Raw genomic sequence first — 26,845 nt, 5'->3', positions numbered from 1 at the left:
GGTTTATAGCAAACTGCACAACAATTTTGCCTCGTAAGAAGCTTAATATGCTTCTTCAAATAGTCAAGTTGCTTGTCTATGCATGCAATTTTAGCATTTATGTGTTTTACCAATTTAGCCGGTGGTGGAGCCAAAAAATTTGGGGGCCGGAATTAAATTGTATACTTTTACAATAGTAAAATTGTATCTTTATAATTTTAAAAGATTAAATCAAATTTTTATCATTTTGAGAGAGTCAAAATACAATTTTATCATTACTAATATAAAATTTTATAAATTATAAATTTCTTAGATTAAAATTTTACCACTAGCCACTGAATTTAGACTATCAAATTTATTCAATACATAAAGTAAGTGAATTAATAGAACTCCTAAAATAATATCCTGGATATTTTAATATATATTTCAATTTTTGGTTAAAAGACTTGGTTTTTAATATTAAAAGTAAAGAACAAAAATATGAAGAGTATAGAGAGCGGAAGAAAAATTAAACTATTTAGATATTAAGGTAGCTATTAGTCACAAGTATGTAGTCGGGGCTTGCATGGCCCGGCCCCCCTTAAAATGGAAATTTTATTTTAGGCTCTTGAAATTTTTTAAAAATTTTAAATTAGTAAAGGTAAAATTCACTTTGGTCCCTCTAAAATTATAAAAATTTAATTTAATCCTGTACAAATTATAAAAATATAAACTATAAAAAATTAAAATTTCATCCGGCCTCCCAAAATATTCACTACTATTAGATATAATATATGCTGATGATATAGTTTTACGTTAATTCCACCGATAAAAAAGAATCCAATGCAACGCAATAAGTTAAAGTTTCACATCTTACTGTTTCAATCCCTTGATACAATAATTATTGTTCTACATGGAACAAGTAGATGTTTTAAAGCTGGTAAGTCATGCCAACTTTAAGCATGCGCTTGTGAGGAATATCAAACACTACCTCCCTCTGTCTCAGGTTTCTCCTCAATAAATTATAAGCATAATCAACCAAAATCCTCTTCATCATATTGGATTCTTTGCTTGCAATTACCTCGTTCTGTCCAACTAAATGAACAATACCAACTTCTTCCCATGCTTTCTTTACTTGTTATATTTCTTGTTCCATTATCTCTCGAAGCTTCTCTTCTTTCGCTTGCTTCTCTTTCCAAATCTCGTTGTGTTCTATTTCCCGATCTAATTCTCTACCGGTTTCATACATTTTTCCACGGATGGATAATGTTTGAATTTGCATCCAAGTTTCTTCTTGGATGAACTCTTTCAACCTTGTAATTAATGTCTCCTCAAAGGCCACCTCCCGCACATCGTTGTATCCATATCGAACGGCACACTGAAAGGCAAATAGCTTTCTCGGTTCGACTCTTCGAAAAAAGTATCTTTCTTCTGCCGGAACCCTGTTAACGTGGAGAGATTTCACGGAAACGAAGACAATGATGGAATGCAACGCTGGTACATTCGAAACGTAGTGCTCGAATATGGGTGGTATCCCTTGAACCAACTCCGAGTAGAACACTGCAATCCCAGGAATCCTAGCCATGTTTTTGTTCGTAAATATCTCAATTAATCTCGCTGGAGAAATCATGTGGTCTAGCTCGTAATGGTACTTCCTCCGATATACATTGTTCCAAACATACATTATAATCATTAGGAAGGCTGAGAATGCCAGCGGCAAGTACCCTCCTGTTGGAGTTTGAGTGTACTTTAACCGGGTAAAGTAAGAGTTGTAAACAGAGCACCAGCAGCAACGTATTATACCCGGATAAAATATGAAGGAAAAAAAATGATTGAAGCTCAAGCTTTAAGCTTGCTATTAAGAATAAAGAACAGAACCTTGAAGTTTTTGAAGGCAAAGAAATATGGAGCATAAAAACTTGAATGAAATTCAATGGATTTTCATTAAAAGAAAACTTTGGCTTGTAGCCCTTACATATATCAGTCATTGACTGATCAAAATAAGTCAAATACATCACCTAATGTATACCTAATACCACTAAGATACATTGAAACTTGATAGACATAACTTGCACACATGGTAAAGCTGATTTATCAATCTATCAGCACCTAATTACATCAAACATAAAACAAACATAGTTCCAAATGAACTAGAATGCATTACATTAACCAAAGTAACAAAATGGACAAAATGAACAACTGGAAAAAGACTTTAGCTCTTGGCTCGGCAGCTTCTGGTCTTGGCCTGCTCTGTATGGTCTGATGGTTTGGTGCATGAGCTGCATGAAGGGCCACATTCTAACACTCCTCCTTGGTCTCCATGCTGCTAACTCCAAGTTCTTTCCTTAACTTGATGAACCTTGAAGTACATAGGGCCTTTGTAAAAATATCAGCAACTTGGTCTTCTGAATTGCAATGAACCAGCTCTATCTCTCGAGCTTGTTCCATCTCCCTTACCACATGCAACTTAATGCTGAAATGTTTGGTTCTACCATGGAAGATAGGATTCTTTGCAATTGCAACAGCAGACTTGTTATCACAAAAGATCTTTGTTGCTTCCTTTTGATATAGGTTTAAATCACCAAGGATTTTTCTAACCCAGATGGCTTGGTTTATTGCTCCAGCAGCAGCTACATACTCAGCTTCTGCTATTGACTGAGCAACAATTGATTGCTTCTTGGAACTCCAGCAAAACATAGCTGAACCAAGGGTAAAAGCATACCCTGAGGTGCTTTTCATATAATCTTTTGAACCGGCCCAATCACTGTCAGTGTAGCCTATCAGCTTCAGGTCTTCATTCCTGCTGAATTTCAATCCATAGCTTAGGGTGCCTTTGATGTACCTGAGCACTCTCTTTGCTGCTTGAAGGTGTTGTTTGTTGTAGCAATGCATAAATCTTGACAGCACACTAACAGCATATATGATGTCTGGTCTGGTTGCTGTCTGGTTGCTGTCAAATACAACAAGCAACCAACTAGACTCCTATAATCAGTTTCACTAACCTGTTCATAGCCTTCTTGACTTGATAGTTTTGCTCCAACAGCCATAGGTGTGCTTGTTGGTTTGCAGTTTTCCATAGAGAATTTGCTTAGAATTTTTGCAGCAAATGTCTTCTGCCCCAAAAAGATTCCACTATGAGTTTGCTGCACCTCCATTCCAAGAAAGTAGGTCATTTGCCCTAGATCAGACATTTCAAACATCTCTTTCATTTTGGCCTTAAAAACAGCCAATATATTTTGGTCTCCTCCTGTCACTAAAAGATCATCAACATAGAGGGACACAATAAGCTGTGTTTCAGCTTGGTTCTTCTTAACATACAGAGTTGGCTCACTAGAACTCCTTTCAAACCCCAAGCTGACTAGGTAACTGTCGATCCTGCTATACCAGACCCTTGGTGCCTGTTTTAGGCTATACAGAGCCTTCTTCAATTTGTATACCATGTCTTCTTTGCCTGACACAACAAAGCCTTGAGGCTGATCAATGTAGATCTCCTCTTCAAGGAAGCCATTGAGAAATGCAGACTTCACATCGAGCTAGTGGATTTTCCACTGCTTCTGAGCTGCTAAGGCAATCAGCAATCTGATGGTGTCTAGCCTGGCCACTGGTGCAAATGTCTCCATGTAGTCCAGGCCATACTTTTGGCTAAAGCCCTTCACAACTAGCCTAGCTTTAAGCTTGTTTAGGCTCCCATCTGCATTCTGCTTGGCTCGATAGACCCATTTTACTCCAATAACCTTTCTATTGGTTGGTGTAGGAACCAATTCCCATGTCTTGTTCTTCTCAATGATGGCAATTTCATCACCCATAGCTTGCTTCCAGCCTTGGTGTGCTTCAGCCTCTTCAAAGCAGCATGGTTCTTCTTGTGCAACATGAGCCCTTTCATAAACATCAGCAAAAGTCCTTGTACCCCTGACTGGTTCATCATCAACATCCATCTCTGGATCATTTTGATCAGCTTCAAACTAATCTGTCACAAGTTCTTCAGGAATGGCTTCAGGTTCATTTCTTTCCCAGTTCTAACAAGCCTTCTCATCAAACACTACATCTCTGCTCACTTGGATTTTGTTGGTTAAAAGATCCAGGATCCTATAACCCTTTTTGACCATACTATACCCGGTTAAAATACTAGGAACAGCTCTTTTAGACAACTTGTCCCTCTTTACAACTGGTATTTGGCTGTAACATAGACAACCAAAGACTTTCATATGAGCCAATGATGGCTTGAACCTGAACCAGGCTTCAAAAGGTGTTTTGTGAGCAAGTGCTTTGGTTGGAAGCCTATTCTGAATGTAGACAGCAGTATTGACAGCTTCAGCCCACATTGTCTTGGGTAGATTTTTCTCAAACAATAAGCATCTTGTAACATTCCGAAATAGGGCCTAAACGGAACAGTGGTTGCGAAACCACAAATTCAGGGTAAAAAAAAAATAAAATAAAAAATATTTTATTATTATTTTGAGGTTCATGGTATGATTACATGATTGTGTGAAAATTTCGTGATAAAATTCTATGCATAAAGTGCTTAAATTGAGGTTAGGGACTAAATCGAATAATTTGCAAAACTTGCATTCTAGAAGTTTTAGTATGAAATTATTTTGGAATATTAATTAGGAGATCTTAAATGGTAATTTGACCAATTTTAAGTTCATGGACAAAATTAGGACATGGAAGGAATTTTTGAAAGTTTAGTAAGGAGGGCATTGTGGTCATTTGGTTATTAACATTAATAAAAGGTAAAAAGATGATAAAATTGTATCATCTTCTTCAAGTTACCAGCAGAACCTTACCTCTCTCCATAGCTGGGGTTTATTCAACTTTCAAGCTTCATAGTAAGTGATTCCAAGCCCGCTTTTAATGATCTTTACGTTTTTGAAGTCCCGTAGCTCGATAAAGCTTATGCTAGCAATAATTTAAGTTAGAATCAAATTTGGAAAAATACCCATAGGTGAAATTTGTGTATTTTGATGTTTTATGATGGAATATGAGGTTTTAAATTATGTTAGACAACTTGTGCTACTTGGTTTTAAGTGAAAACGAGTAAAAAGGCTTAATCGGTAAAAATACCTAATAGTCATAAGTACATGTTAGTGTGTGAATTTGATGTTGCCATAGAAGGGAAAAATGATCAGCATGTCATAAACATAAGAAAATAGGATGAAGTTTAATTTACGAGCCTTGGGGCAAAAGTGCAAATATGTGAAAGTTTAGGGGCAAAAATGTAATTTTTCCAAAGTTTGAGTAAAGGATTGTTTTGATAAATGTTGATATTAAATAAGCTAAATTTGCTATTATAGATCAAGAAGAGCGAAATTCGAGAGTAGATCGGGGAAAAGAAAAAGTAAAGGACTAAATTGTAAAGTTTAGTCACATTTTGTATCGAGGTAAGTTTACAGTAAATAAATGCAATATTCTTTTATTTTACATTATTATTGTCAATTTCCAGCATTTATATATTATGTTATGAAAATATTTAAAGTCGAATTTAAGGTGAAGTGACAGAGGAAAAGTGTTAGAAAGCCCCGGTTGAACCCTAGGAATGTTAGGATATTAGGGTTGACAGACGTAATGAAATGAGCCATGTAAGTCCATATTAGAAATATGGCTTTGGAGACAGGATTGAGCCATGTAAGTCCATATTATATATGGCATTGGAGAGAGAATAATTCATGTAAGTCCATGTCAAAGACATGGCATTGGCGAGATATTGATAGACAGAACGACCCTAGTATCCTTAGTATTCCAAGTGGTTCAACGGGTCAGGATACGAGTTAAATTACAGTGAATTAACAGCAAAGGAAAAGTAGATTATACTTATGAAAAGGAAAGGTCGTAAGAAAGAAGGTAAGGGAATAAAGAAGAAGATAGAAATTGAGAAGTAAAGAAATTTATGATGTTAGATGATATTATGCATAATTATTCATTATGTTGAATGTTGTGATTTATTTGCTTGTAAGCTTACTAAGCCTAGTGCTTAATCTCTTTATTTTCTTCTTCTTATAGTACTTATCTAGTCACTCGGGATCAAGGAAATGTCGGAGGCCGATCACACTATCAAAGAAATAACTTCGGTATAACTAGACGTTTTGTTTTGGGTATGGCATGTATAGAAACTTAGCTACTTTTGGTATAATATGAATAATGAATGATGTGTAAATACTTGCTAGTGATTAGCTAAGAAAATAGCTGATGATATACATGTTTATTAATATGTATGATTGAATGATGATTATCACATGAAAATTATGAAAATGTGAAAGTAACCTAAAACAGATTCAAGTAACAGAAATGATGTAACTTTGAAAAATCACTAAAATTGTATAAACATAGTTTGAAGATGAATAATATATGAAATTAAAGCTTATTATGTATATTTTCTTATGGAATAAGCAAAACAGGTAAAAGTATTATATTTTATGATATATCTGAGTTTTAGTGAAACAGGGTCAGAGTGATTTCTGGATCCCTGTTTCAACTTTGGAAATTCACCATAAATTGTACAAAACTAATTAGAAGGTATAATTTATATGGTTAGAATGCTTGTTGAATCTAGTTTTGAGAGAAACAAACGACTTAGTCATATGAATTTTTACAGGAAGAAAAATGGTTCGTAGTAAGAAGAGGTCAGTGCAGTCGAGTTTTGAAATAGGGAAACTTTAACTAATAAACTGTACTAATTGGCTAAGTCAAAATTCTAGAAAAAATTAGTAGATATATATATGAGTCTAGTTTCATGAAAAATTTACGGATATTAATTTCAAGTTTTGAAACTCGAGAAATGAATTTTAAGTAACCATGACGCAGAAAAACAGTTTATTCCGAAAATTAAAATAAGTGATTTAGAGTTGTTTAAAAGGTAAGATAAGTTTAGTAACACCTCAAGCTTGACTCGGTGATGGTTTCAGGCGTGGGGCGTTACATTTATTGGTATCGAGCAGGTTTAGTCGGTTCTCGGAACAGCTAGTGTGAGAAAAGTCTAGCTATACATGCCATACTTGTATTTTAATAGTGTGACGACTCTGACGATTTTTAAATATTTTGTTTTATTGTAATGGATCCCGAGTGAGCTGGTGATGATGATGTAGAAAGTAATGCGCTGCTTTGCTCGTAGAAGGGTAGCGCCATCGAGAATAGGCCAAGAATGTTAATCGGGGAGGAGTGACTCGAGAAGCTCTCTTCCAAGCTTTGAATGATTTGTTTGCCGAGTTCGTTCGCATGCGAATCCGTGCTAGACCTCCACCCCTAATGACTCTCGGGCTACCCATGTAGCTCAAGCTCCCCAATCACGTGTGCAGTGATAAGAGAAAAGCCACCAGTTGATAGAATCAGAAACAAGGGCGGAAGAGTTCCGAGCAACAAAAGATGATGATGCGAAAGAGCGAATTTTGGTTAGAAAATACTATCGAGTCTTTGATGAGTTATCTTGTACACCGAGGAATGTATGGAATGTGTAGTATCACTTCTTAGAGACTCACCTACTACTGGTGGAAGACACTTGTATTAGTTGTACCAAAGGAGAGGGTCACTTGGGATTTCTTTCAGGAGGAATTTCGTAAAAAGTATATCAGTCAGAGGTTTATTGACCAGAAGAGAAAGGAATTCCTGGAATTGAAACAAGGTAATATGACGGATCGATGATATTCTCGCTTAAATTATCGGCAACTTAACAAGGTAACAAGAAAGAACAAGTATCCATTGCCTAGAATTGATGATCTGTTTGATCAATTGAAGGAGCTCTTGTGTTTTCAAGATAGATTTGAGATCCGGATATTATCGGTTGTGAGTTAAAGAGTCGATGTCTTGAAGACCGCTTCCGGACTAGGTATGGTCATTATGAGTTCCTTGTGATGCCATTTGACTTGACTAATGCTCCTGCCATTTTCATGGACTTAATGAACCGAATTTTCAAACCGTACTTGGATAAGTTTGTAGTTTTGTTTATTGATGATATCTTGATTTATTCTCATGATGAGACTGAGCATGCAGAGCATTTGAGAACAGTTTTACAGATTCTGAAAGATAATCAGTTGTATGTCAAGTTCAGCAAAAGTGAGTTCTGGTTACGAGAAGTTGGTTTTCTTGGACATATTGTTTCAGGTGAAGGTATTAAGGTTGATCCAAGCAAGATTTCAGCCATTGTTGATTGGAAGCCTCCTAGAAATGTATCAAAAGTTAGAAGTTTTCTTGGTCTTGCCGGATATTATAGGCGATTTGTAGAGGGATTTTCCATGATAGCTACCCCGCTACCAAGATTGTTGTGAAAGGATGTCAAGTTTGAATGGATCGAGAAGTGTCAACGAGTTTTGACAAGTTAAAAGCATTGTTGACTAAAGCTCTGCTTTAGTGCAACTAGAACCGTGTAAGGAGTTTGTGATTCTGATGATCGTCCATGAATGGACTTGGTTGTGTACTTATGCAGGAAGGAAGGTAATTGCTTATGCCTCTAGACAACTAAAGCCACATGAGAAGAACTATCCGACACATGATTTAGAGCTAGCGCCATTGTTTTTTGCCAAGATTTGGAGACATCATTTGTACGGTGAGAAGTGCCACATATTCACCGATCACAAAAGTTTGAAATATTTGATAACTCAAAAGATTTGAATTTGAGGCAAAGAAGATGGTTAGAGTTGATTAAAGATTATGAGCTAGTGATCGATTATCACCTGTAAGGCAAACGTTGTTGCTGATGCTTTGAGTAGGAAATCTTTATTTGCATTAAGAGCTTTGAACACTAGTCTAGCCTTATCGATGATGGTTTTATCTTAGCTGAGTTGAGAGCTAAACCGATGTTTCTTGAAGAAATTTGTGAAGCTAAAAAAAATGATGTGTGAGTTGTTAACCAAAAGAGATCGATGCAAGTCGGATGTAGAGTCGATTTTCAGATCGATTCGACGGTTGTTTGATGTACCGAGACAGGTATGCATACCAAGAATGATGAGCTTATTCGAAAGATTTTACAGAAGCACATAGTAGTTCTTTGTCTATTCATCCGTAGTATAAAGATGTATAATGATTTAAAAAAAATGTCTTGGTGGGTAGGAATGAAAAGGGACATTTCGAGTTTGTTTTAGATGTTTGATCTGTCGGTGGTAAAGGCTTAACATCGGTACCTTCGAGTTTATTGCGACTGTGCTAGTCCCCGAGTGGAAATGGGATCGAGTTACTATGGATTTTGTGACAGGATTGCCGTTTACCGAGAAAGAAAGATGCAGATAGGTTGTGATTGATAAGTTAACGAAGTCGGCTCATTTTATCCCAATTCGTATGGATTATTCACTTGACAAGTTGGCCGAGTTGTATATGTCAGAGATAGTCAAACTACACAGGGTACCATTATCGATCATTTTAGACAGAGATCCAAGATTTACTTCACGATTTTGGAAGAAATTACGAAGGCTTTGGGCACAAAGTTGAGTTTTAGTACAGCTTTCCACCCTCAAACCGACGGTCAGTCAGAGAGAGTTATTCAGGTACTTGAAGATATGCTTAGATGTTGTGTACTGGAATTTCAAGGCAGTTGGGAAAAATATTTACCATTAGTAGAGTTTGCCTACAATAATAGTTATCAATGAGTTTGAAGATGGCACCTTATGAAGCTTTGTATGGACGTAAATGTCGCACACCTTTATATTAGATGAGCTTAAAGAAAGCCGGATTTACGAGGTTGATCTAGTTAAAGAAAGAAGAAAAGTGAAAGTTATCGAAATTGTTTAAAAGCGACTTGAGACGTGCGTAAGTCATATGCTGATTTAAAAAGAAAAGAGATCGAATATCAAGTTGGTGACAAAGTTTTTTTTTGAAAGTATCCCCGTGGAAGAAAGTTCTCAGATTTGGCAAGAAAGTCAAACTAAGTCCATGTTTTATTGGACCGTTTGAAGTGATTGAGAGAGTCGAACCATTAGCATATTGGTTAGCTTTCCCGATTGAGTTAGAGAAGATTCAAAATGTATTTCATGTGTCTATGCTACGTCGTTATCATTCAGATCCGTCACATGTGATTTCTTAGACAAAGATTGAGATTCAACCAGACATGACTTACGGTGAAGAACCGGTAAAGATTCTAGCTCGAGAGGTAAAGCAATCAAGGAACAAAAGTATTGCACTTGTGAAAATACTATGGAATAGACATGGGGTAGACGAGGCTACATGGGAACCCGAAGAGGCTATACAAAATAGTACCAAAATCTCTTCACGGTAAGATTTTGGGACGAAAATCCCTAAAGGGGGGAGAAATGTAACATTAGAAATAGGGCCTAAACGAACAAAGGGTTGCGAAACCACAAATTCAGGGTAAAAAAATAAAATAAAAATATTTTATTATTATTTTGAGGTTCATGGTATGATTACATGATTGTGTGAAAATTTCGTGATAAAATTCTATGCATAAAGTGCTTAAATTGAGGTTAGGGACTAAATCGAATAATTTGCAAAACTTGCATTCTAGAAGTTTTAGTATGAAATTATTTTGGAATATTAATTAGGAGATCTTAAATGGTAATTTGACCAATTTTAAGTTCATGGACAAAATTAAGACATGGAAGGAATTTTTGAAAGTTTAGTAAGGAGGGCATTTTGGTCATTTGGTTATTAACATTAATAAAAGGTAAAAAGATGATAAAATTGTATCATCTTCTTCAAGTTACCAGCAGAACCTTACCTCTCTCCATAGCTGGGGTTTCTTCAACTTTCAAGCTTCATAGTAAGTGATTCCAAGCCCGCTTTTAATGATCTTTACGTTTTGAAGTCCCTTAGCTCGATAAAGCTTATGCTAGCAATAATTTAAGTTAGGAATCAAATTTGGAAAAATACCCATAGGTGAAATTTGTGTATTTTGATGTTTTATGATGGAATATGAGGTTTTAAATTATGTTAGACAACTTGTGCTACTTGGTTTTAAGTGAAAACAGTAAAAGGCTTAATCGGTAAAAATACCTAATAGTCATAAGTACATGTTAGTGTGTGAATTTGATGTTGCCATAGAAGGAAAAATGATCAGCATGTCATAAACATAAGAAAATAGGATGAAGTTTAATTTACGAGCCTTGGGGCAAAAGTGCAAATATGTGAAAGTTTAGGGGCAAAATGTAATTTTTCCAAAGTTTGAGTAAAGGGTTGTTTTGATAAATGTTGATATTAAATAAGCTAAATTTGCTATTATAGATCAAGAAGAGCGAAATTCGAGAGTAGATCGGGAAAAGAAAAGTAAAGGACTAAATTGTAAAGTTTAGTCACATTTTGTATCGAGGTAAGTTTACAGAAATAAATGCAATATTCTTTTATTTTACATTATTATTGTCAATTTCAGCATTTATATATTATGTTATGAAAATATTTAAAGTCGAATTTAAGGTGAAGTGACAGAGGAAAAGTGTTAGAAAGCCCGGTTGAACCCTAGGAATGTTAGGATATTAGGGTTGACAGATGTAATGAAATGAGCCATGTAAGTCCATATTAGAAATATGGCTTTGGAGACAGATTGAGCCATGTAAGTCCATATTATATATGGCATTGGAGACAGGAATAATTCATGTAAGTCCATGTCAAAGACATGGCATTGGCAGGATATTGATAGACAGGAACGACCCTAGTATCCTTAGTATTCCAAGTGGTTCAACGGGTCAGGATACGAGTTAAATTACAGTGAATTAACAGCAAAGGAAAAGTAGATTATACTTATGAAAAAGGAAAGGTCAGGTAAGAAAGAAGGTAAGGGAATAAAGAAGAAGATAGAAATTGAGAAGTAAAGAAATTTATGATGTTAGATGATATTATGCATAATTATTCATTATGTTGAATGTTGTGATTTATTTGCTTGTAAGCTTACTAAGCCTAGTGCTTAATCTCTTTATTTTCTTCTTCTTATAGTACTTATCTAGTCACTCGGGGATCGAAGGAAATGTCGGAGGCCGATCACACTATCAAAGAAATAACTCGGTATAACTAGACGTTTTGTTTTGGGTATGGCATGTATAGAAACTTAGCTACTTTTGGTATAATATGAATAATGAATGATGTGTAAATACTTGCTAGTGATTAGCTAAGAAAATAGCTGATGATATACATGTTTATTAATATGTATGATTGAATGATGATTATCACATGAAAATTATGAAAAATGTGAAAGTAACCTAAAACAGATTCAAGTAACAGAAATGATGTAACTTTGAAAATCACTAAAATTGTAGAAACATAGTTTGAAGATGAATAATATATGAAATTAAAGCTTATTATGTATATTTTCTTATGGAATAAGCAAAACAGGTAAAAGTATTATATTTTATGATATATCTGAGTTTTAGTGAAACAGGGTCAGAGTGATTTCTGGATCCCCTGTTTCAACTTTGGAAATTCACCATAAATTGTACAAAACTAATTAGAAGGTATAATTTATATGGTTAGAATGCTTGTTGAATCTAGTTTTGAGAGAAACAAACGACTTAGTCATATGAATTTTTTACAGGAAGAAAAATTGTTCGTAGTAAGAAGAGGTCAGTGCAGTCGAGTTTTGAAATAGGGGAAACTTTAACTAATAAACTGTACTAATTGGCTAAGTCAAAAATTCTAGAAAAAAATTAGTAGATATATATATGAGTCTAGTTTCATGAAAAATTTACGGATATTAATTTCAAGTTTTGAAACTCGAGAAATGAATTTTTAAGTAACCATGACGCAGAAAAACAGTTTATTCCGAAAATTAAAATAAGTGATTTAGAGTTGTTTAAAAGGTAAGATAAGTTTAGTAACACCTCAAGCTTGACTCCGGTGATGGTTTCGGGCGTGGGGGCGTTACACATCTGGCCATATCCATGAAACTCTTGTTCTTCCTTTCACTAACCCCATTTTGCTGGGGTGTGTAGACATTGGTTAGCTGGTGCTTAATGCCAGCATTTTTGCACAAAGATTGGAACTGAGCTGAAGTGTATTCAGTTCCATTATCTGACCTAATAGTCTTTATCTTGTAGCCTGTTTCTGTTTCCACTGCAGCTTTGAACTTTATAAACACTTGAGCAACCTCAGACTTATGCTTCAAAAAATAAACCCAGCAGTATCTGGTATAGTCATCAATAAAGAGAATAAAGTACCTGTTACCACTTAGTGATTCTGTCCTCATGGGGCCACAAACATCACTGTGCACCAGTTCCAACTTGCTTGAAGCTCTCCATGCTGTGTTTGTAGGAAATGGAAGCCTGGCTTGCTTTCCCATCTGACAGACTTCACAAACATCTTCACTCTGAACTATCTTGGTGAAGTTTTCAACCATTTCCTTACTGACCATTTGAGTCATAGATTTGAAGTTGGCATGACCAAGTCTTTGATGCCAAAGCTTGGTGTCTTCAGTTGAAGCAACATGAGCTGAGTGTGAGTCACCTGACCAGTTGACTTCAAAGCATTTGTCACTCATGGTGACTGTCATGAGGCTTGATCCATTTGGATCGGTGATTTGGCACTCCTGGCCCTTGAACACAACTGAGTACCCCTTTCCTAGCAGTTGAGAAATGCTAAGTAGGTTCCTGTCAATCTCAGGTACCAACAGCACATTTTTGATGATTTTGTCACCTGTGGTAGTGCATATTTGCACATCTCCCTTGCCTTCAGCCTTGATTAACTGACCATTCCCAATTTTTACCCTGGTTTTGCAGGATCTATCCAAGGTTTCGAAAATTGTTTCATCTGGTGACATGTGGTTGGTGCGACCACCGTCCAAAGAACCACCTTTTGTACCTTTCTTACGCCGGTGAGCATGAAACAAAGAAAGACTTGTTCTTCATGGTCACTACTTTCTTCACCACCGAGCTTCTTCATTCTTGTGTTGAGGTTGGTTTTGGCCAGTCTGCCTTTTCTTTGCGGACTCTTTCAACATGGCCCTTCTTCTTGCAAGGTGTTGACACACAACATCCGCTTGAACCAAAGATCCGCCTCTGGATGACCAGTCTTTTACAAAATCTGCAGAGTCGATCTCCTCCTCTTGCAGCATCAGGCTTAGGCCTGTTTTTCAAGTTCTTTTTGCCTTTATAGACTGAGGTGCTCGAGGCTGCTTTAGCCTTAGCTTGGAAAGCACCCTCCTGGTGCTCCTCCATTCTACTGGCTCTCCTTTTTTCCTGAGTATAGAGGGCATTAATGAGCTCAGTTAGGGAGATTGTTGCCAGGTCTCTCGAATCCTTCAAGGATGAGATCTTTGCCTCATATCTTTCAGGAAATGTTGAGAGCACATTCTCCACAATTCTTGCCTCATTGAACTGTTCTCCTAGCAATCTTATGCTGTTGACCACAGCCATTATCCTGTCTGAGTACTGCTTCACTGTCTCTTCTTCCTTCATTTTGAGATTTTCAAAGTCTCTTCTCAAGTTTAGTAACTGCTGCTGCCTAGTTCTTTCAGTGCCTTGGAACTCCTCCTTGAGTTTGTCCCAAGCCTGCTTGGGAGTCTCACAAGCCATTATTCTAGTAAAGATAACATCAGAAACACAGTTCTGAATGCATGACATGGCCTTGTGCCTTTTGGTCCTTTCATCTGCATGTTGTCTGATTTGAGCCACTGTTGGGTTGGCTCTGAGTGGAGCTGGCTCAGCATCTGTGTTGACAACTTCCTACAGATCGAAGGCCTGCAGGTAAGTCCTCATCTTAACCTGCCATATGTGGAACCCTTCACCATTAAAGACTGGTGGTGCAGCAGGAGAAAAACCTGATGAAGCCATTTAATTTTCAACAACAGGTCCTCTAAGATGAAAGCTCTTGATACCAATTGTTAGAGTTTGAGTGTACTTTAACCGGGTAAAGTAAGAGTTGCAAACAGAGCACCAGCAGCAACGTATTATACCCGAATAAAATATGAAGGAAAAAAAATGCTTGAAGCTCAAGCTTTAAGCTTGCTATTAAGAATAAAGAACAGAACCTTGAAGTTTTTGAAGGCAAAGAAATATGGAGCATAAAAACTTGAATGAAATTCAATGGATTTTCATTAAAAGAAAACTTTGGCTTGTAGCCCTTACATATATCAGTCATTGACTGATCAAAATAAGTCAAATACATCACCTAATGTATACCTAATACCACTAAGATACATTGAAACTTGATAGACATAACTTGCACACATGGTAAAGCTGATTTATCAACCTATCAGCACCTAATTACATCAAACATAAAACAAACATAGTTCCAAATGAACTAGAATGCATTACATTAACCAAAGTAACAAAATGGACAAAATGAACAACTGGAAACAGACTTTAGCTCTTGGCTCGGCAGCTTCTGGTCTTGGCCTACTCTGCATGGTCTGATGGTTTGTTGCATGAGCTGCATGGAGGGCCACATTCTAACACCTCCTAAGGTAAATTTATAGAGAACTGAACTCAAATACAAAAGCTCCACAAACCCAATGGTAACAATGTACAAGATTATCAAAGTTAAGTTAGTTTTCCATATCATGATCATGATGAGAACCAGTAAGGCTGATGTGAGTGTCATTACAAACACCACCGCAATCCCTGTAACAAATGGAAAATTAAATTAATACTAAAAAGATTTAAAGCATTGAATGAAAGAAGTAAATTTGGTACCATATGCATTGCCAATCTTTACAGTGGTCTTGAAACCAAAGGTGACACCAACACAAGCCAACATCAAAAAGTAATTGATCTCTGGGATGTAAACTTGTCCTTCATGATTTGCAGATGTGTGGACAACTTTGACACGTGGGAAACAACCTAGGGAGAGTGATTGATGAACTACTGAGAAAGTTCCTGAAATCATTGCTTGACTTGCTATGACTGAAGCCAAAATGGACACTACAAACATTGGCCAATACATAGGACCTGCATATATGCACACATATAATAATCGTAAGAGGCTACTTTAGTATATAAAAAGAAAAAAGACAAGACTATTTCATGTCCATGTCCATGGACCTGGAACTCATTTAAAAAATGCATCACAAGCCGAATCTGGATGTTGACGAAAGTAAGCGGATTGTCCGATGTAAGCAAAAATCAAAGCCGGGTACACCATGGAGCACATGCTAACTTGAATGGACCGAACCGAGAAATGGCCAACATCAGCAAATAGTGCTTCGCCTCCTGAATGAAAGCATTGAGAAAAGCAATAAAAACTAGTATGACAAAACTACAATGGAGGAAGTATGGGGATGAAAGCGAACCGGTGGTGCAAAGAACAACTCCACCAAGGGAAACCCAAGCATCTTTTTTGTTCCTGATGAAGTATTCAACAATGTAGATTGGATTGATGGCTTTAAGCACTGTGGTATCATGTTTTATGATGTTGTAGAAACCGATTCCACCGATTAAAATAAACCAGAGGCTAAGAATAGGAGCGAAGGTGTAACCCACTTTAGAAGTTCCAAATCTTTGAATCATGAAGAGGAACACCAATATCACTATTGATATCCCTGCTATCATATCTGTTTTATTACACACCAAATTTAGTCTAAACTTCATACATAGTCGACGTAAGACAATAATAATGAAATATATGTACCTTGTGTCAAGACAGATGTTGCTTCCTTGACACCCCCCACGACAGATAAAACTACAACATGAAATATTAATTAATAACAATGTAAAGAAATAAACGAGAAAGTATAATTAATAAAATGATTAGTGAATTACCAGAGATGGAAGGAGTGAGGATACTGTCGCCAATGACCATGGAAGTACCGAGCATGGTGATGAGCAATAAGAAAAGTTTGGCAAATTTGCTATTCTCTAAGCTAGATTTGAGAACCGATGCTAGTTTCAGCCGCTTGCTTGGCAGTTCCAGTGTGTAATTCGATACTCGGCAGTCTTCAGCTTGTTGACTGGGGATCAAACTCACTTTCGCGTAACGACAAATCAACGAATAAAGTGCGAACGTTCCTCCTAATTTTAGATTACACGTCCATAAAATTTATCAAAAGCATATATAACTCTTAGTTTTGGCATTTTGATTTCTTTTATCATTTTGGTTTTGTTATGTTAATTATCATAATTTTTTTTATTGATTTTTCTTCATTTTGTTAATGCATTGTCTAAAATGATTTTGAGTTTTCTTTAGTGTTTATTATAATATAAGCAATTATTTGAATTATAATTTTAAGCCTAATTATTAAAATACGCTTCCTCCATTAACTATTGCTTGCGCCATTATTCATCTCACTATCTCTAGCATTCACGTTTTTCCATTTCATCTAAAATACAAGTAAATAAATTTATTTCTTCCATAAAATTTAATATTTAACACTTTACGTCCTCTTCTTTTACTCAATTTTTTTATATGTAGTATAATATGTTAGATTTATAATATTTTACATTTAATAGTATAGTTTATTCCATATTTATATTCCAATTCATTTTAAATTTTTATTTTAAAAAATAATGTAAAATGTTTATAAGAAAGTATAATGTTCAAAAATTATGTTTGTTTCTTCCAATAATATCGTTTTCAAGATTCAGAATTACGTTTTAAACTTATAAAACAACACTTATGTTATTGTCTAACTTTTCTATTAAATATATGAGATTTGATTTGATATAACAATTTTTTCTAATTTCAGAACAAATATCCTATTATTTTTTGCTTTATTTAAATTGACTTGAATATGTCATAATTCAATTATATTATAAATATATAAAGATTTGATGATCCATGTTAAACTCCATTAATTAAAAGCAAATGGAACCATTTACCCAAATATTAATTCTAGTCAAAACATAGATGCTGTGAATTAATTGCAACAAAATTTGGTAGAACCAAAACTTTAGTAGAGAAAGGCAACCGAAACAGCTTTACTGGAAACTCAAAAATAAATAAATAAATAAATAACGTATAGGTTGGACGTACCTTCGCCATTATCGGTAGCTCGTAAGACAATAAAAACATACTTAATCAGAGGAAGGAGGGTAAGAGTATAAAAGACTAAAGAAAGGACTCCCAAAGGTGCTAGAGTAAACATAGGTGCTAGAGTAAACATAGAGTGGTGACGTTCCAAGATCTCCGTAAACGATGCCTATGCTTTGAAATGCTAGATTCAACACCACCCACCACTTCGTATCCTTCAATCCAATATATATTACATTTATGTATACATAGTATGTAAGTGGAAATTGTAAAGAAATTTGTAAAGAGTAGGATAAACAAGGGGTGGAGCAAAGACCTTAGAGTGTCTGCCATGGTGAGGTGGGGTTTTGGTGGAGATGAGGTCCGTTGAACCATATGGTTTACGCAATGGAATTGAAGGACTGTTGGCTTTGAGCTGGTCATCAGACATTGGAATTTCGAGCTGTGTTTCGACAATGGCACTGGCCATTGCTTCAAAAACAATCAAATAATTAATTACTTTCTTTTGAAAAACCAAGACCTTAAGACCATATGCACCACAGAATTTTATATATGGTGAGTCTGTTTTTTTTTTTTTTCAAATATTGGGTTATCCTTATCATATATTCTCTCTAATTTTCTTATAGTAAAATCAAACAAATTTATCTCTGTTTATTTTTAAATTATTTTTAAAATGAAAATTATCTGAATTTTTAAAAATACTTTTTAAAGCAAAATTTATCCCAAGTTATTGTTTAAATTATTTTAAAAATTATCCAAAATTTTTAAAATAAATTTATCTCAATTTATTTTTAAATTATTTTTAGAACAGAAAATATCGAAATTTATTATTAAAAGTATATGTTTTTATATGATCATTTATCTTTTATTTTTAAAATTTTCCAACCTCCTAAATATTTAAATAGTAATATGAAAATCAAAATAGAAATGTTTAAAAATAGATAGAATACAGTTTATCTAATTTTTAAATTATTGGTTTATTTTATTTTAAAATTATTGTAAAATCATATATATTTTTAAATGGGATAAATTACAAATCTGTACATAAACTATAATTTAATATGTAATTGTATACATGAACTTTGATTTTGTACAATTGTATACATAAAATTTTAATTTTATCCGATTATTGTAAATTATTAACATATGATATATGATATTATTAGAATTTAATAGATGATTAAAGTAAGCGCACTATTTAATTAATCTCACACATATTAAATTTAATCTCAATTCTTAAAATAATTTTTATTTTTGAAAATTAATTTTAAGATATTTACATATTTTTTAACAAAATTATTATTTTACCTTTATTTAAACTCATAATATATGTTGAAATATTATGATATTAAATTACACTTTTATTATAGTTTAAAGAGAAATGATTCATTTAAACTAGTGTAAAACTTGATTTTATAATCTTCTATAATTTTTAATACTATTAATATTTTAACAATTCAAATATAGATGAGATTTGAGGACTCTATAACTTTTATAATTTAAAGGCTGTGAAAATTGTAGAGAAATTTAATTTAATTGGTGAGATAAAATTTGAAATTTTTTTGCAAATTTGTGGATTATCATTTGTTTGAAATTACCAAAAAAAAAACATACTTGCTTTTGTATATAGTAAGTACAACTCATATCCAAGATTTCCTTTCTTACATGCCATATGACTATATGGCTATGTGCATTATCCTCTATTTACTTGTCAAATAAATTTTAATAACTTAACTCTGTTTTATTTCTTCCAAATTTTGGTTTATCCTTATCATATGTTCTCCTAGTTTTCTTATCGTGAAATCAAATAAGTTATCTCAATTTATTTTAAAATTATTTTAAAATGAAAATTATCAAAAAAATTAACCCAATTTATTTTAAATTAGTTTTTTAATTTTTTTAAATTAAAATTATCACAATTTGTTTTTAAAACAAAATTATCCAAATCTTTAAAAAATATTTTTTAAAAGAAATTATTAAAATATCTGTCTTCATATGATCATTTATCTTTTATTCTTAAAATTTTCTACCATCCTATATTTTAAATAAATATCTAAAACTATTTTAAATATGAAAATCAAAACATAAATTTTCCTTTTAGAATACAGTTTATCTTTCTTTTTTTAATTATTGATTTATTTAATTTAATTTTTTTATATTCTTTATTTCTATTTTAAGGTTTATATTTAAGATTTATGACTATTCTCTTAATAATGTTGTCTTCGAGGTTCGAACCTGAGTCCTCCCCTTTGAGAGTGCAATGTGCCTTACCATTGCACGACACATTACACCCAATTACTTATTAATTATTTTAAAATTATTTTTAACATCATATATAATTTTAAATTTATGGTGTCTTATTTTAAAACAAATTTTAACAATAATAATTTAATTAAGTTAATATAAAAAATAAAGAAGAAAATGTCATTTGCCATTAAATAGGGGATGTCATTTGTTGTTAAAAGAGATCGCCTGGGTCGTAGACCTTGTAATTATATAATATATAATATGATAAGAATTTAATTAAATGATAAAAATAAGCTTAGACATGTTAAGATTAATCTCAATTCTCAAAATATTTTTTTTGGAAGTTAGTCTTTAATCATATGTTCCCAAAATTTATTACGATGATAAAAATAAAGTCACGCATGTTAAAATTAATCTCAATTATCAAAATATTTTTTAAAATTTTGGTAGTTAATTTTAAGGTATTTACATAAATTTTAGACAAAGTTACTTCCTTTATCTATATGTTGAAATATTATGATCTTAAATAACACTTCCATTGTAATTTAAAAGGAGGATATATTTAAATTGGTGTAAAATTTAAGTGGTTTTATGCTTTTGGTAACTTTGTCTACTAATAATATTTTAACAATTCATTAAATTTATTAAGATATTTGTACTTTTCAATTTTCATACATTTAAATATTTTAATCCATTTGATATCTCTATCATACTAATTTAGAATATTGTCTACATTAATATATATTTAATGGCTAAGAGTTTTTTTAACATAAAAGAATTAGATGAAAATTTTTAATTTATGTTAAACTTGGCATACATAATCTATGTGAATAGAGAATAAAATATGATGATTAATTTATTAAAATATTACTCTTGTAAAAAGTTACAAAATTATATAAAATCACTTAAATTTTACACTAATATAAATAGATCTCTACCAAACTAATATTAATTCTATTGTTGGTATAATATAAAAAATGTGTTACTATAAAAACACATGAATAATTTATTTTGTAACTAAAAATATTATGATTTGATAGATTGATAATAAAACTAATTAATTTACATCAATTTTGCCAAAAAATATTAAATTATTAAATAGTACAAATCTAGTTTGTTCTTAAAACTTTTTTTATACTAAAACTTAAAATTTCTCATAACTCTTCTTAAATCTTAAATAAGAAATAAATGCAAAACACACTCAAACTCAAAATATTTTTCAAATATTATATAAATATACTTCTTAATTATGATTTAAAATTATTTTACTTTTAAATAGAATAGTTTAATTATTTTAATAATAATTAGTTAAATCAACTATATAAAATAAAATCATTTTATTAAATAATAAAATTATAACCACATGTTCGCATGCACCATACTTAACATTACCAAGTGACCTATATCCAAATACATACCATATATAGAATGCATGCATAGAAAACGATTTTTCAAAAAAATAAAATATTAAAAAAACATCATTTCACAATTAATTAAGTGAAAAATTAAAAATGATAGTTTCAATTTTCTTCAAAATCAATCCGCGCCAGCCAATATCATTATGTTACCTAGCTTCGATGCCTAACAGCCCAGGCCAAGTGGTACAAGGAGCAAACTGTATGAAAACAGTACTAAGACTAATTTGAGCAAGTTTGATCCAAAAATATCAAAGGAATCATGCCACTTGTAGCACCTGCCTTGAATAGTTGACTTTACAAAATTTGCACCATTACTAGGACAAACTTAATTCGGTGCACATAAATAGAGCAGGAGCTCACTTTAGTCAAAATAGTACTGCAAATCTTGACCACCTGGTCGCTTTCACAAAACTTTACAAAATGCGCACCAGTAAATTTGGTGCATAAGTTAAGCCACTTTCACAAAGGGCCCACAATTCGAAGCAGGATCCAGTTGATTGCAAGGTCTCGCCACTACCACTCAACAGCCTTTCAAGCTAGCTACATCGACTCATATAATAAATATGCTCAGGCTTTTGTATTTTTCGAAACCTTGTCAAAAATTGGATTTTCAACTAATTCCTTTGCGGAAGGACGCCGTACTGGATCATGATCCACCATGACCTGATAACAATTATAAGACCCATCAGATGAAAAAATCAACATGGACCAGCCGAGGATGAACCAAAGAGAAACTTGCTCATATATATGGTATGGAATCTGTATGTTTCATATGTGATAGGGTAACACATTTGGGATTTATATATACCAATCTGACAAATTAAGATACATTACATGTAATAATCCTGTCAGATTCTATATTGTAGTATAGAGCTTCTCTGTTTGACAAGTCCAAACAACACCAGATCAATTTTGCCTTGCATTTTTTTAATTTAGAATCACTGACATATTAGAAAGGAAAATCAGGACTAATTATCTCCAATGATGCTTTACAGGCAGTTAGAAAACAACATAATTAGCTAATTATATCTAAAACTGAAGAACTTAGAGCAGAAAATAGGATACCTTGAGTAAATTTTGAAATTGTAGGGAATACCCAGGAAGCAGTGGCAGCTTTCCTTCTCTAAGAAACTGAGGTCCTGATTCTGGCAAAGGTGATCCCCTAATAAGCTCATAAATAGTAACTCCTAAAGAGAAGATATCAACCTTGTCTAGATGATCATAGTTCTCATTTAGGATTTCTTGAGGCATATAACGTGCATCACCCTCTTCAACTGGCAGATTCTTATTTAGGAGAGTTGCACATCCAAAATCACCAAGCTTATAAACACCATTCTTCACATATACATTATCAGGTTTTACATCCAAATGAACTATTCCTTTTTCATGTATAAACTGCAGTGCCTTTGCCATCTGCAAACCTTTTCACATCAGAGTGGAAGATAGAAAATAGGGAGGAATTAAACATAAATATAAAAACATAAACAAAGAAACCTATGACTTAAAAAGTGTGACAAGAAAATGCATTAAAAAGTACTGTGTACTAAGTAGAAGGGAAAACCATGGAGGACTGTGAGCAGGAAACTATTGTTTTGATCCTAAATTCCAAATACAACCATGTAAGCATAAGTTTAAAGGTTGAAAGGTATTATTCTCATTCTTTGTAGAAAATGAAGATCAGGTATAGTCCCTTAATAACCATGAAGGCTGAAAAGAGAAGATATCTTTGGCAATAATCATGTGATGTTAAGTCATACGAAGGTGATTTGAACCAAGCAAGCTAATAAATGGGAACGAGACCATTTCATGTTTTCAAAACCTTATCTATACTTATATTTCTGCCCTTTTTTCTCAGATAAGGGTAATTAAATCCCCAGCCATTTTTTTTGTAGGGATGCTGTATTTCCGCTCATGCTAACCTGATGCATGGCTCTCAGGAATTCTCCTTCTGTGAACAGTTGAGTAGACGATTTTCTAGACAAGCTGTAATCACATAGCTCCATTTGAATATAAAGTTGCTCGTTTTCAAACCAAGAAGAGTAATATCCAACAATGTTTTCATGAGATCCTGCAAAAGATTGCTTTAGTATCAATGCCTGAGACTACAATTCAATTTTTTTTCTTAAATTGAACAACATGAAAAAACTAAGAAATAGAAAAAGAGAGTATATACAGATTTATACCTAGTGCTGCTAAAGCTTGAACTTCCATCAAGGCTTTTCTCCTGCAAAACATTAACATTATTTTATAATAAAATTTTCTTAACAATTAGTAGCAGAGAAACCTGCGCAAAAGAAATTAAAAAAAAAAACTGAACGCTACCTCTCAGTTTCTTGATGCAATGGCCGTGTACTATGTTTCACAGCATACAAGCAACCATCAATTCTCTTTAAAACTTTGAAAACTCGACTGAAATGCCCAGTACCAATTTGCTGGAAAACAAGGCAAAAAGAAAGAGAATATAATAGCCTGGAGCTTAGATATTAATACATGCGTTGAAACATATGATTCCAAATAAGTTCGAAAACCTATGGAATATAAAATAGGGATAGACACCTCAATCTCATGAAAATCTGTGTGATAGCGTGAAAGGCCATCTCCACCAATGATTGCAGGGAAGAAACCTGTATATTGTATTGATATGTTATTAAAATCTTTTGGATAAAGAATTTTAGGAAGTGAAGAGTTTCTTCAAATGGGTATCTTCTTTCTCAAATCTTTGATCTTTACAAACTAGAATTGTACCTGCACACTTTGATCTTTGATTTCCAAAAGGATCAGTGTCAACTTCTGAAGCATCCTTTAGATATGGGTTTTTAATACAAGGAGGTGGCATAACCCGACATCGTAGAGCAACAGCAGATTGAGAAACATAATTTTTCGTCTTCTGTACTCCAGATATTATTGTTTTTTCTAGGTTGCCTTCATCTGCATCAAAGTTGTCACTGGCAAGTTCCACTATCTGTTGAGAGCCAGATAATGTAGGGCTGAGGGGATTTACCAGGATACCATCTGAGAGAAGAATGGATATCCAGTTGAAATTTGTTCATAAAAACCACTTGTGTTCTTAAATTTTTGTACATAAATATAAAGAAACGACAAAAAGAAAGTTCTTATGCCTAAACTTTTGACAGGAATATGTGCTAACAGATCAGATATTAAATCCAGTCAGAAACACAAAATTTTTAGGAAGAAAAAGAAAACTGAAAACACGAAAACTAAAACTATGATCTCAACTATTCCGTTAATAATGTACTCCACATGAAAATGATGAATAATATGACTAGTTTCTATTACCACTATCCTGAATCATTTCTAGACCAGTAACAAAGTTCCCCATCAGTTAAACTTCATGTTGTAGGCTGGGCCACATTTTTCTACTCTTTCACCGTGTTATATCATCATATAAAGATTATGGTTTTGGTCATTAAACATGTTCAATGACCTTAAGCAGGAGAGTCCCTATTTTAAATCTTATGATCTTTACCCAGCCACCAAATTTCACAATGAATATGCAAAATATCGTGTGATGACTAAAGTTACTAATTTACCCTCTGATAAAGAGCAGGGGAATGCCACAGCTTATCTTTATTGGTCACTTTAACTTAAGAAAGTCGGATCAAATATCACTTTCAAATGGAGCTCCATGTTGTCATATATTGCAAGTAGATGTGGACAAGCGAACTTGTTTTCATCGTTTCGCAATGACGAAGCTCCAAGTTGTGTATATGTATAAAGTAAAGCATCAAAATAAAAGATCAGGACTTTTCAACAACTACAAATCCACAATCCATCCTTCTAAATATTCTAGTTTTCATCATTTACTTGGATATTACCTTGTCGAGGTCTCTTGCTTTTGAGAGTATTCAGCTTCTCCGGCGACTTAGGGCAAGGAATATGTTCCTGTGAAATTGATAAGTAAAATAAAAACAATTTTAAAACTCAAAACAGAAAAAATAACCAGATATTCCTCGACAAGTTATAAATGATAGTAATACCTTGTTGCAATCAAAGCCGTTCATCAGGTTCTGATTATCAGGGGTGATATAATCAGGAGTGCTGCATCCATCATCAAAAAAAAAATTGAAGAAGCAAAATAAGAAATTTAGAATAATACCTATTCAAAGTGTAAGAAGATTTACCAGAAGAAGTCTTGACTGAGAATGAAATCTTTGTCATCGGCGGCGTCGAGGTCGGGAACGGAAGTGGAAGGGTCATCCTGAGATCCGAAATCTAGAAGGTTCCGGGTGAAGATGGAGGATGAGGTCGCGGAAGATGATTGGTGGTGGTGGAACTGAACTTGAAAGTGCTTCCCCAATGTCCCTTTCATCTTATTACTTGGCCGCTTCGCTCCTCTCCTCTTCATCAACCAATCTCTCTTTCTCTCCTTGGCACGCTCGTGCGGGAGATTATATAAAATGCATTTTTCACAGTATTTTTTTACTTCTACTTTTTTGGTGGGTGGGAGGAGGGAGAAAATGAATTTGAAATTGCGCGGGCAATTGTCATTATTCATTGGCAGAGTAATCGAGGGTGATGGGGACTAAAGTAGGATCATCAAATCGTTTAATCTTAACCGTACATACGAGACCTGCCAGACCTGAGATTTCCATTCATTAGAATTTCACATCAATGGATTTCCCTTGAGCGAGTTATGTTAGAAAGGCCAAGCAAAACTACTTTATTTAACATTTTTTTTCCATTCACAAATCACAATATTCAATAGTTAAGTACAAATATAATGTTCATGCAACCAAATCAATAATTGAATGTATTTTTTCATTGTTGCAATCAATTTAGTTGGCGAAAATGATGTCCATTGAACCATTTCGTTTACACAATGGAACTGAAGGAATGTTGGCTTCGAGTAGGCCATCGGACATTGGAATCTCGAGCCATGTTTCGACAGTGGCGTTGATCATTCCTTCAATAATAATCTAATAATCAAACACCCTTTTTCCAAAAACCAAAAGCTTGATCATATCCAGCACAAGACTATGAGGATTGTAAAAATATTTAAATTAGTTGGTTGGGTGAGATTCAATGACTTTTTTGTAAATTTGTTTATTTCCATTTGTTTGATTTATTGACTCTTTTGCAAATACGTGATTCCAAACATTACCCAAAAATATTTGCTTACTTTTATATATAGTAAGTTGATAAGTTATAAAAGTAACATATTTTTAATCTTATTATTGATGCGTTTTTTTATGATTTATTATGTAAATTAATGAATTTGATACTCTTAATCCTTTAAATTCATGTTTCTATACTTAGGTAAGCACAGGGGAACAAAATGAGCGAAAATGGGCCAAAATCGAACAAAAAAGAGCTATTTTCAGGATCCACACGGGCTGGGCACACACTCGTGTGAGCCACACAGGTTGGCCACACGC

The 26,845-nt window shown here is 33.6% G+C and overlaps 1 protein-coding gene, 1 long non-coding RNA gene and 1 pseudogene across 2 annotated transcripts; 1 reads left to right on the top strand and 2 right to left on the bottom strand.

The window, feature by feature from the left end:
* Positions 1–889: 889 nt before the first annotated feature.
* Positions 890–18,253, bottom strand: LOC108471474 (potassium transporter 5-like; annotated as a pseudogene).
* LOC128284025 (uncharacterized) lies at positions 11,153–12,074 on the top strand. Its single transcript, XR_008274318.1, has 2 exons — positions 11,153–11,203; positions 11,824–12,074. It is a non-coding gene; the product is annotated as an uncharacterized LOC128284025 (long non-coding RNA).
* Positions 18,254–21,555: 3,302 nt separating the features above from the next.
* Positions 21,556–25,991, bottom strand: LOC108470992 (wee1-like protein kinase). The gene is made up of 10 exons (XM_017772540.2): positions 25,592–25,991; positions 25,448–25,508; positions 25,286–25,352; positions 24,195–24,461; positions 24,006–24,073; positions 23,772–23,881; positions 23,633–23,673; positions 23,369–23,517; positions 22,515–22,862; positions 21,556–22,112 (listed from the first exon to the last, which is right to left on the bottom strand). The coding sequence occupies exons 1-10, from the start codon at positions 25,963–25,965 to the stop codon at positions 22,017–22,019; spliced, it is 1,581 nt and encodes a 526-aa protein (XP_017628029.2). The 5' UTR covers positions 25,966–25,991; the 3' UTR covers positions 21,556–22,016.
* Between the last annotated feature and the right edge of the window lie 854 nt (positions 25,992–26,845).

Source organism: Gossypium arboreum, chromosome 11 (assembly GCF_025698485.1).
Source record: "Gossypium arboreum isolate Shixiya-1 chromosome 11, ASM2569848v2, whole genome shotgun sequence".
In the NCBI taxonomy this organism is placed as follows: domain Eukaryota; kingdom Viridiplantae; phylum Streptophyta; class Magnoliopsida; order Malvales; family Malvaceae; genus Gossypium; species Gossypium arboreum.
This window is presented reverse-complemented; position numbering and strand designations above follow the sequence as displayed.

Excerpts from the sequence above, each read along its gene's own strand:
- LOC108470992 (XM_017772540.2), bottom strand. The coding sequence starts at position 25,965 with ATGAATAATGACAATTGCCCGCGCAATTTCAAATTCATTTTCTCCCTC. Across the intron at positions 23,518-23,632 it reads TCAAGCTTTAGCAGCACTAG|GATCTCATGAAAACATTGTT; the intron begins GTATAAATCTGT and ends AATCTTTTGCAG. Across the intron at positions 22,863-23,368 it reads TCCTGAGAGCCATGCATCAG|ATGGCAAAGGCACTGCAGTT; the intron begins GTTAGCATGAGC and ends AAAGGTTTGCAG.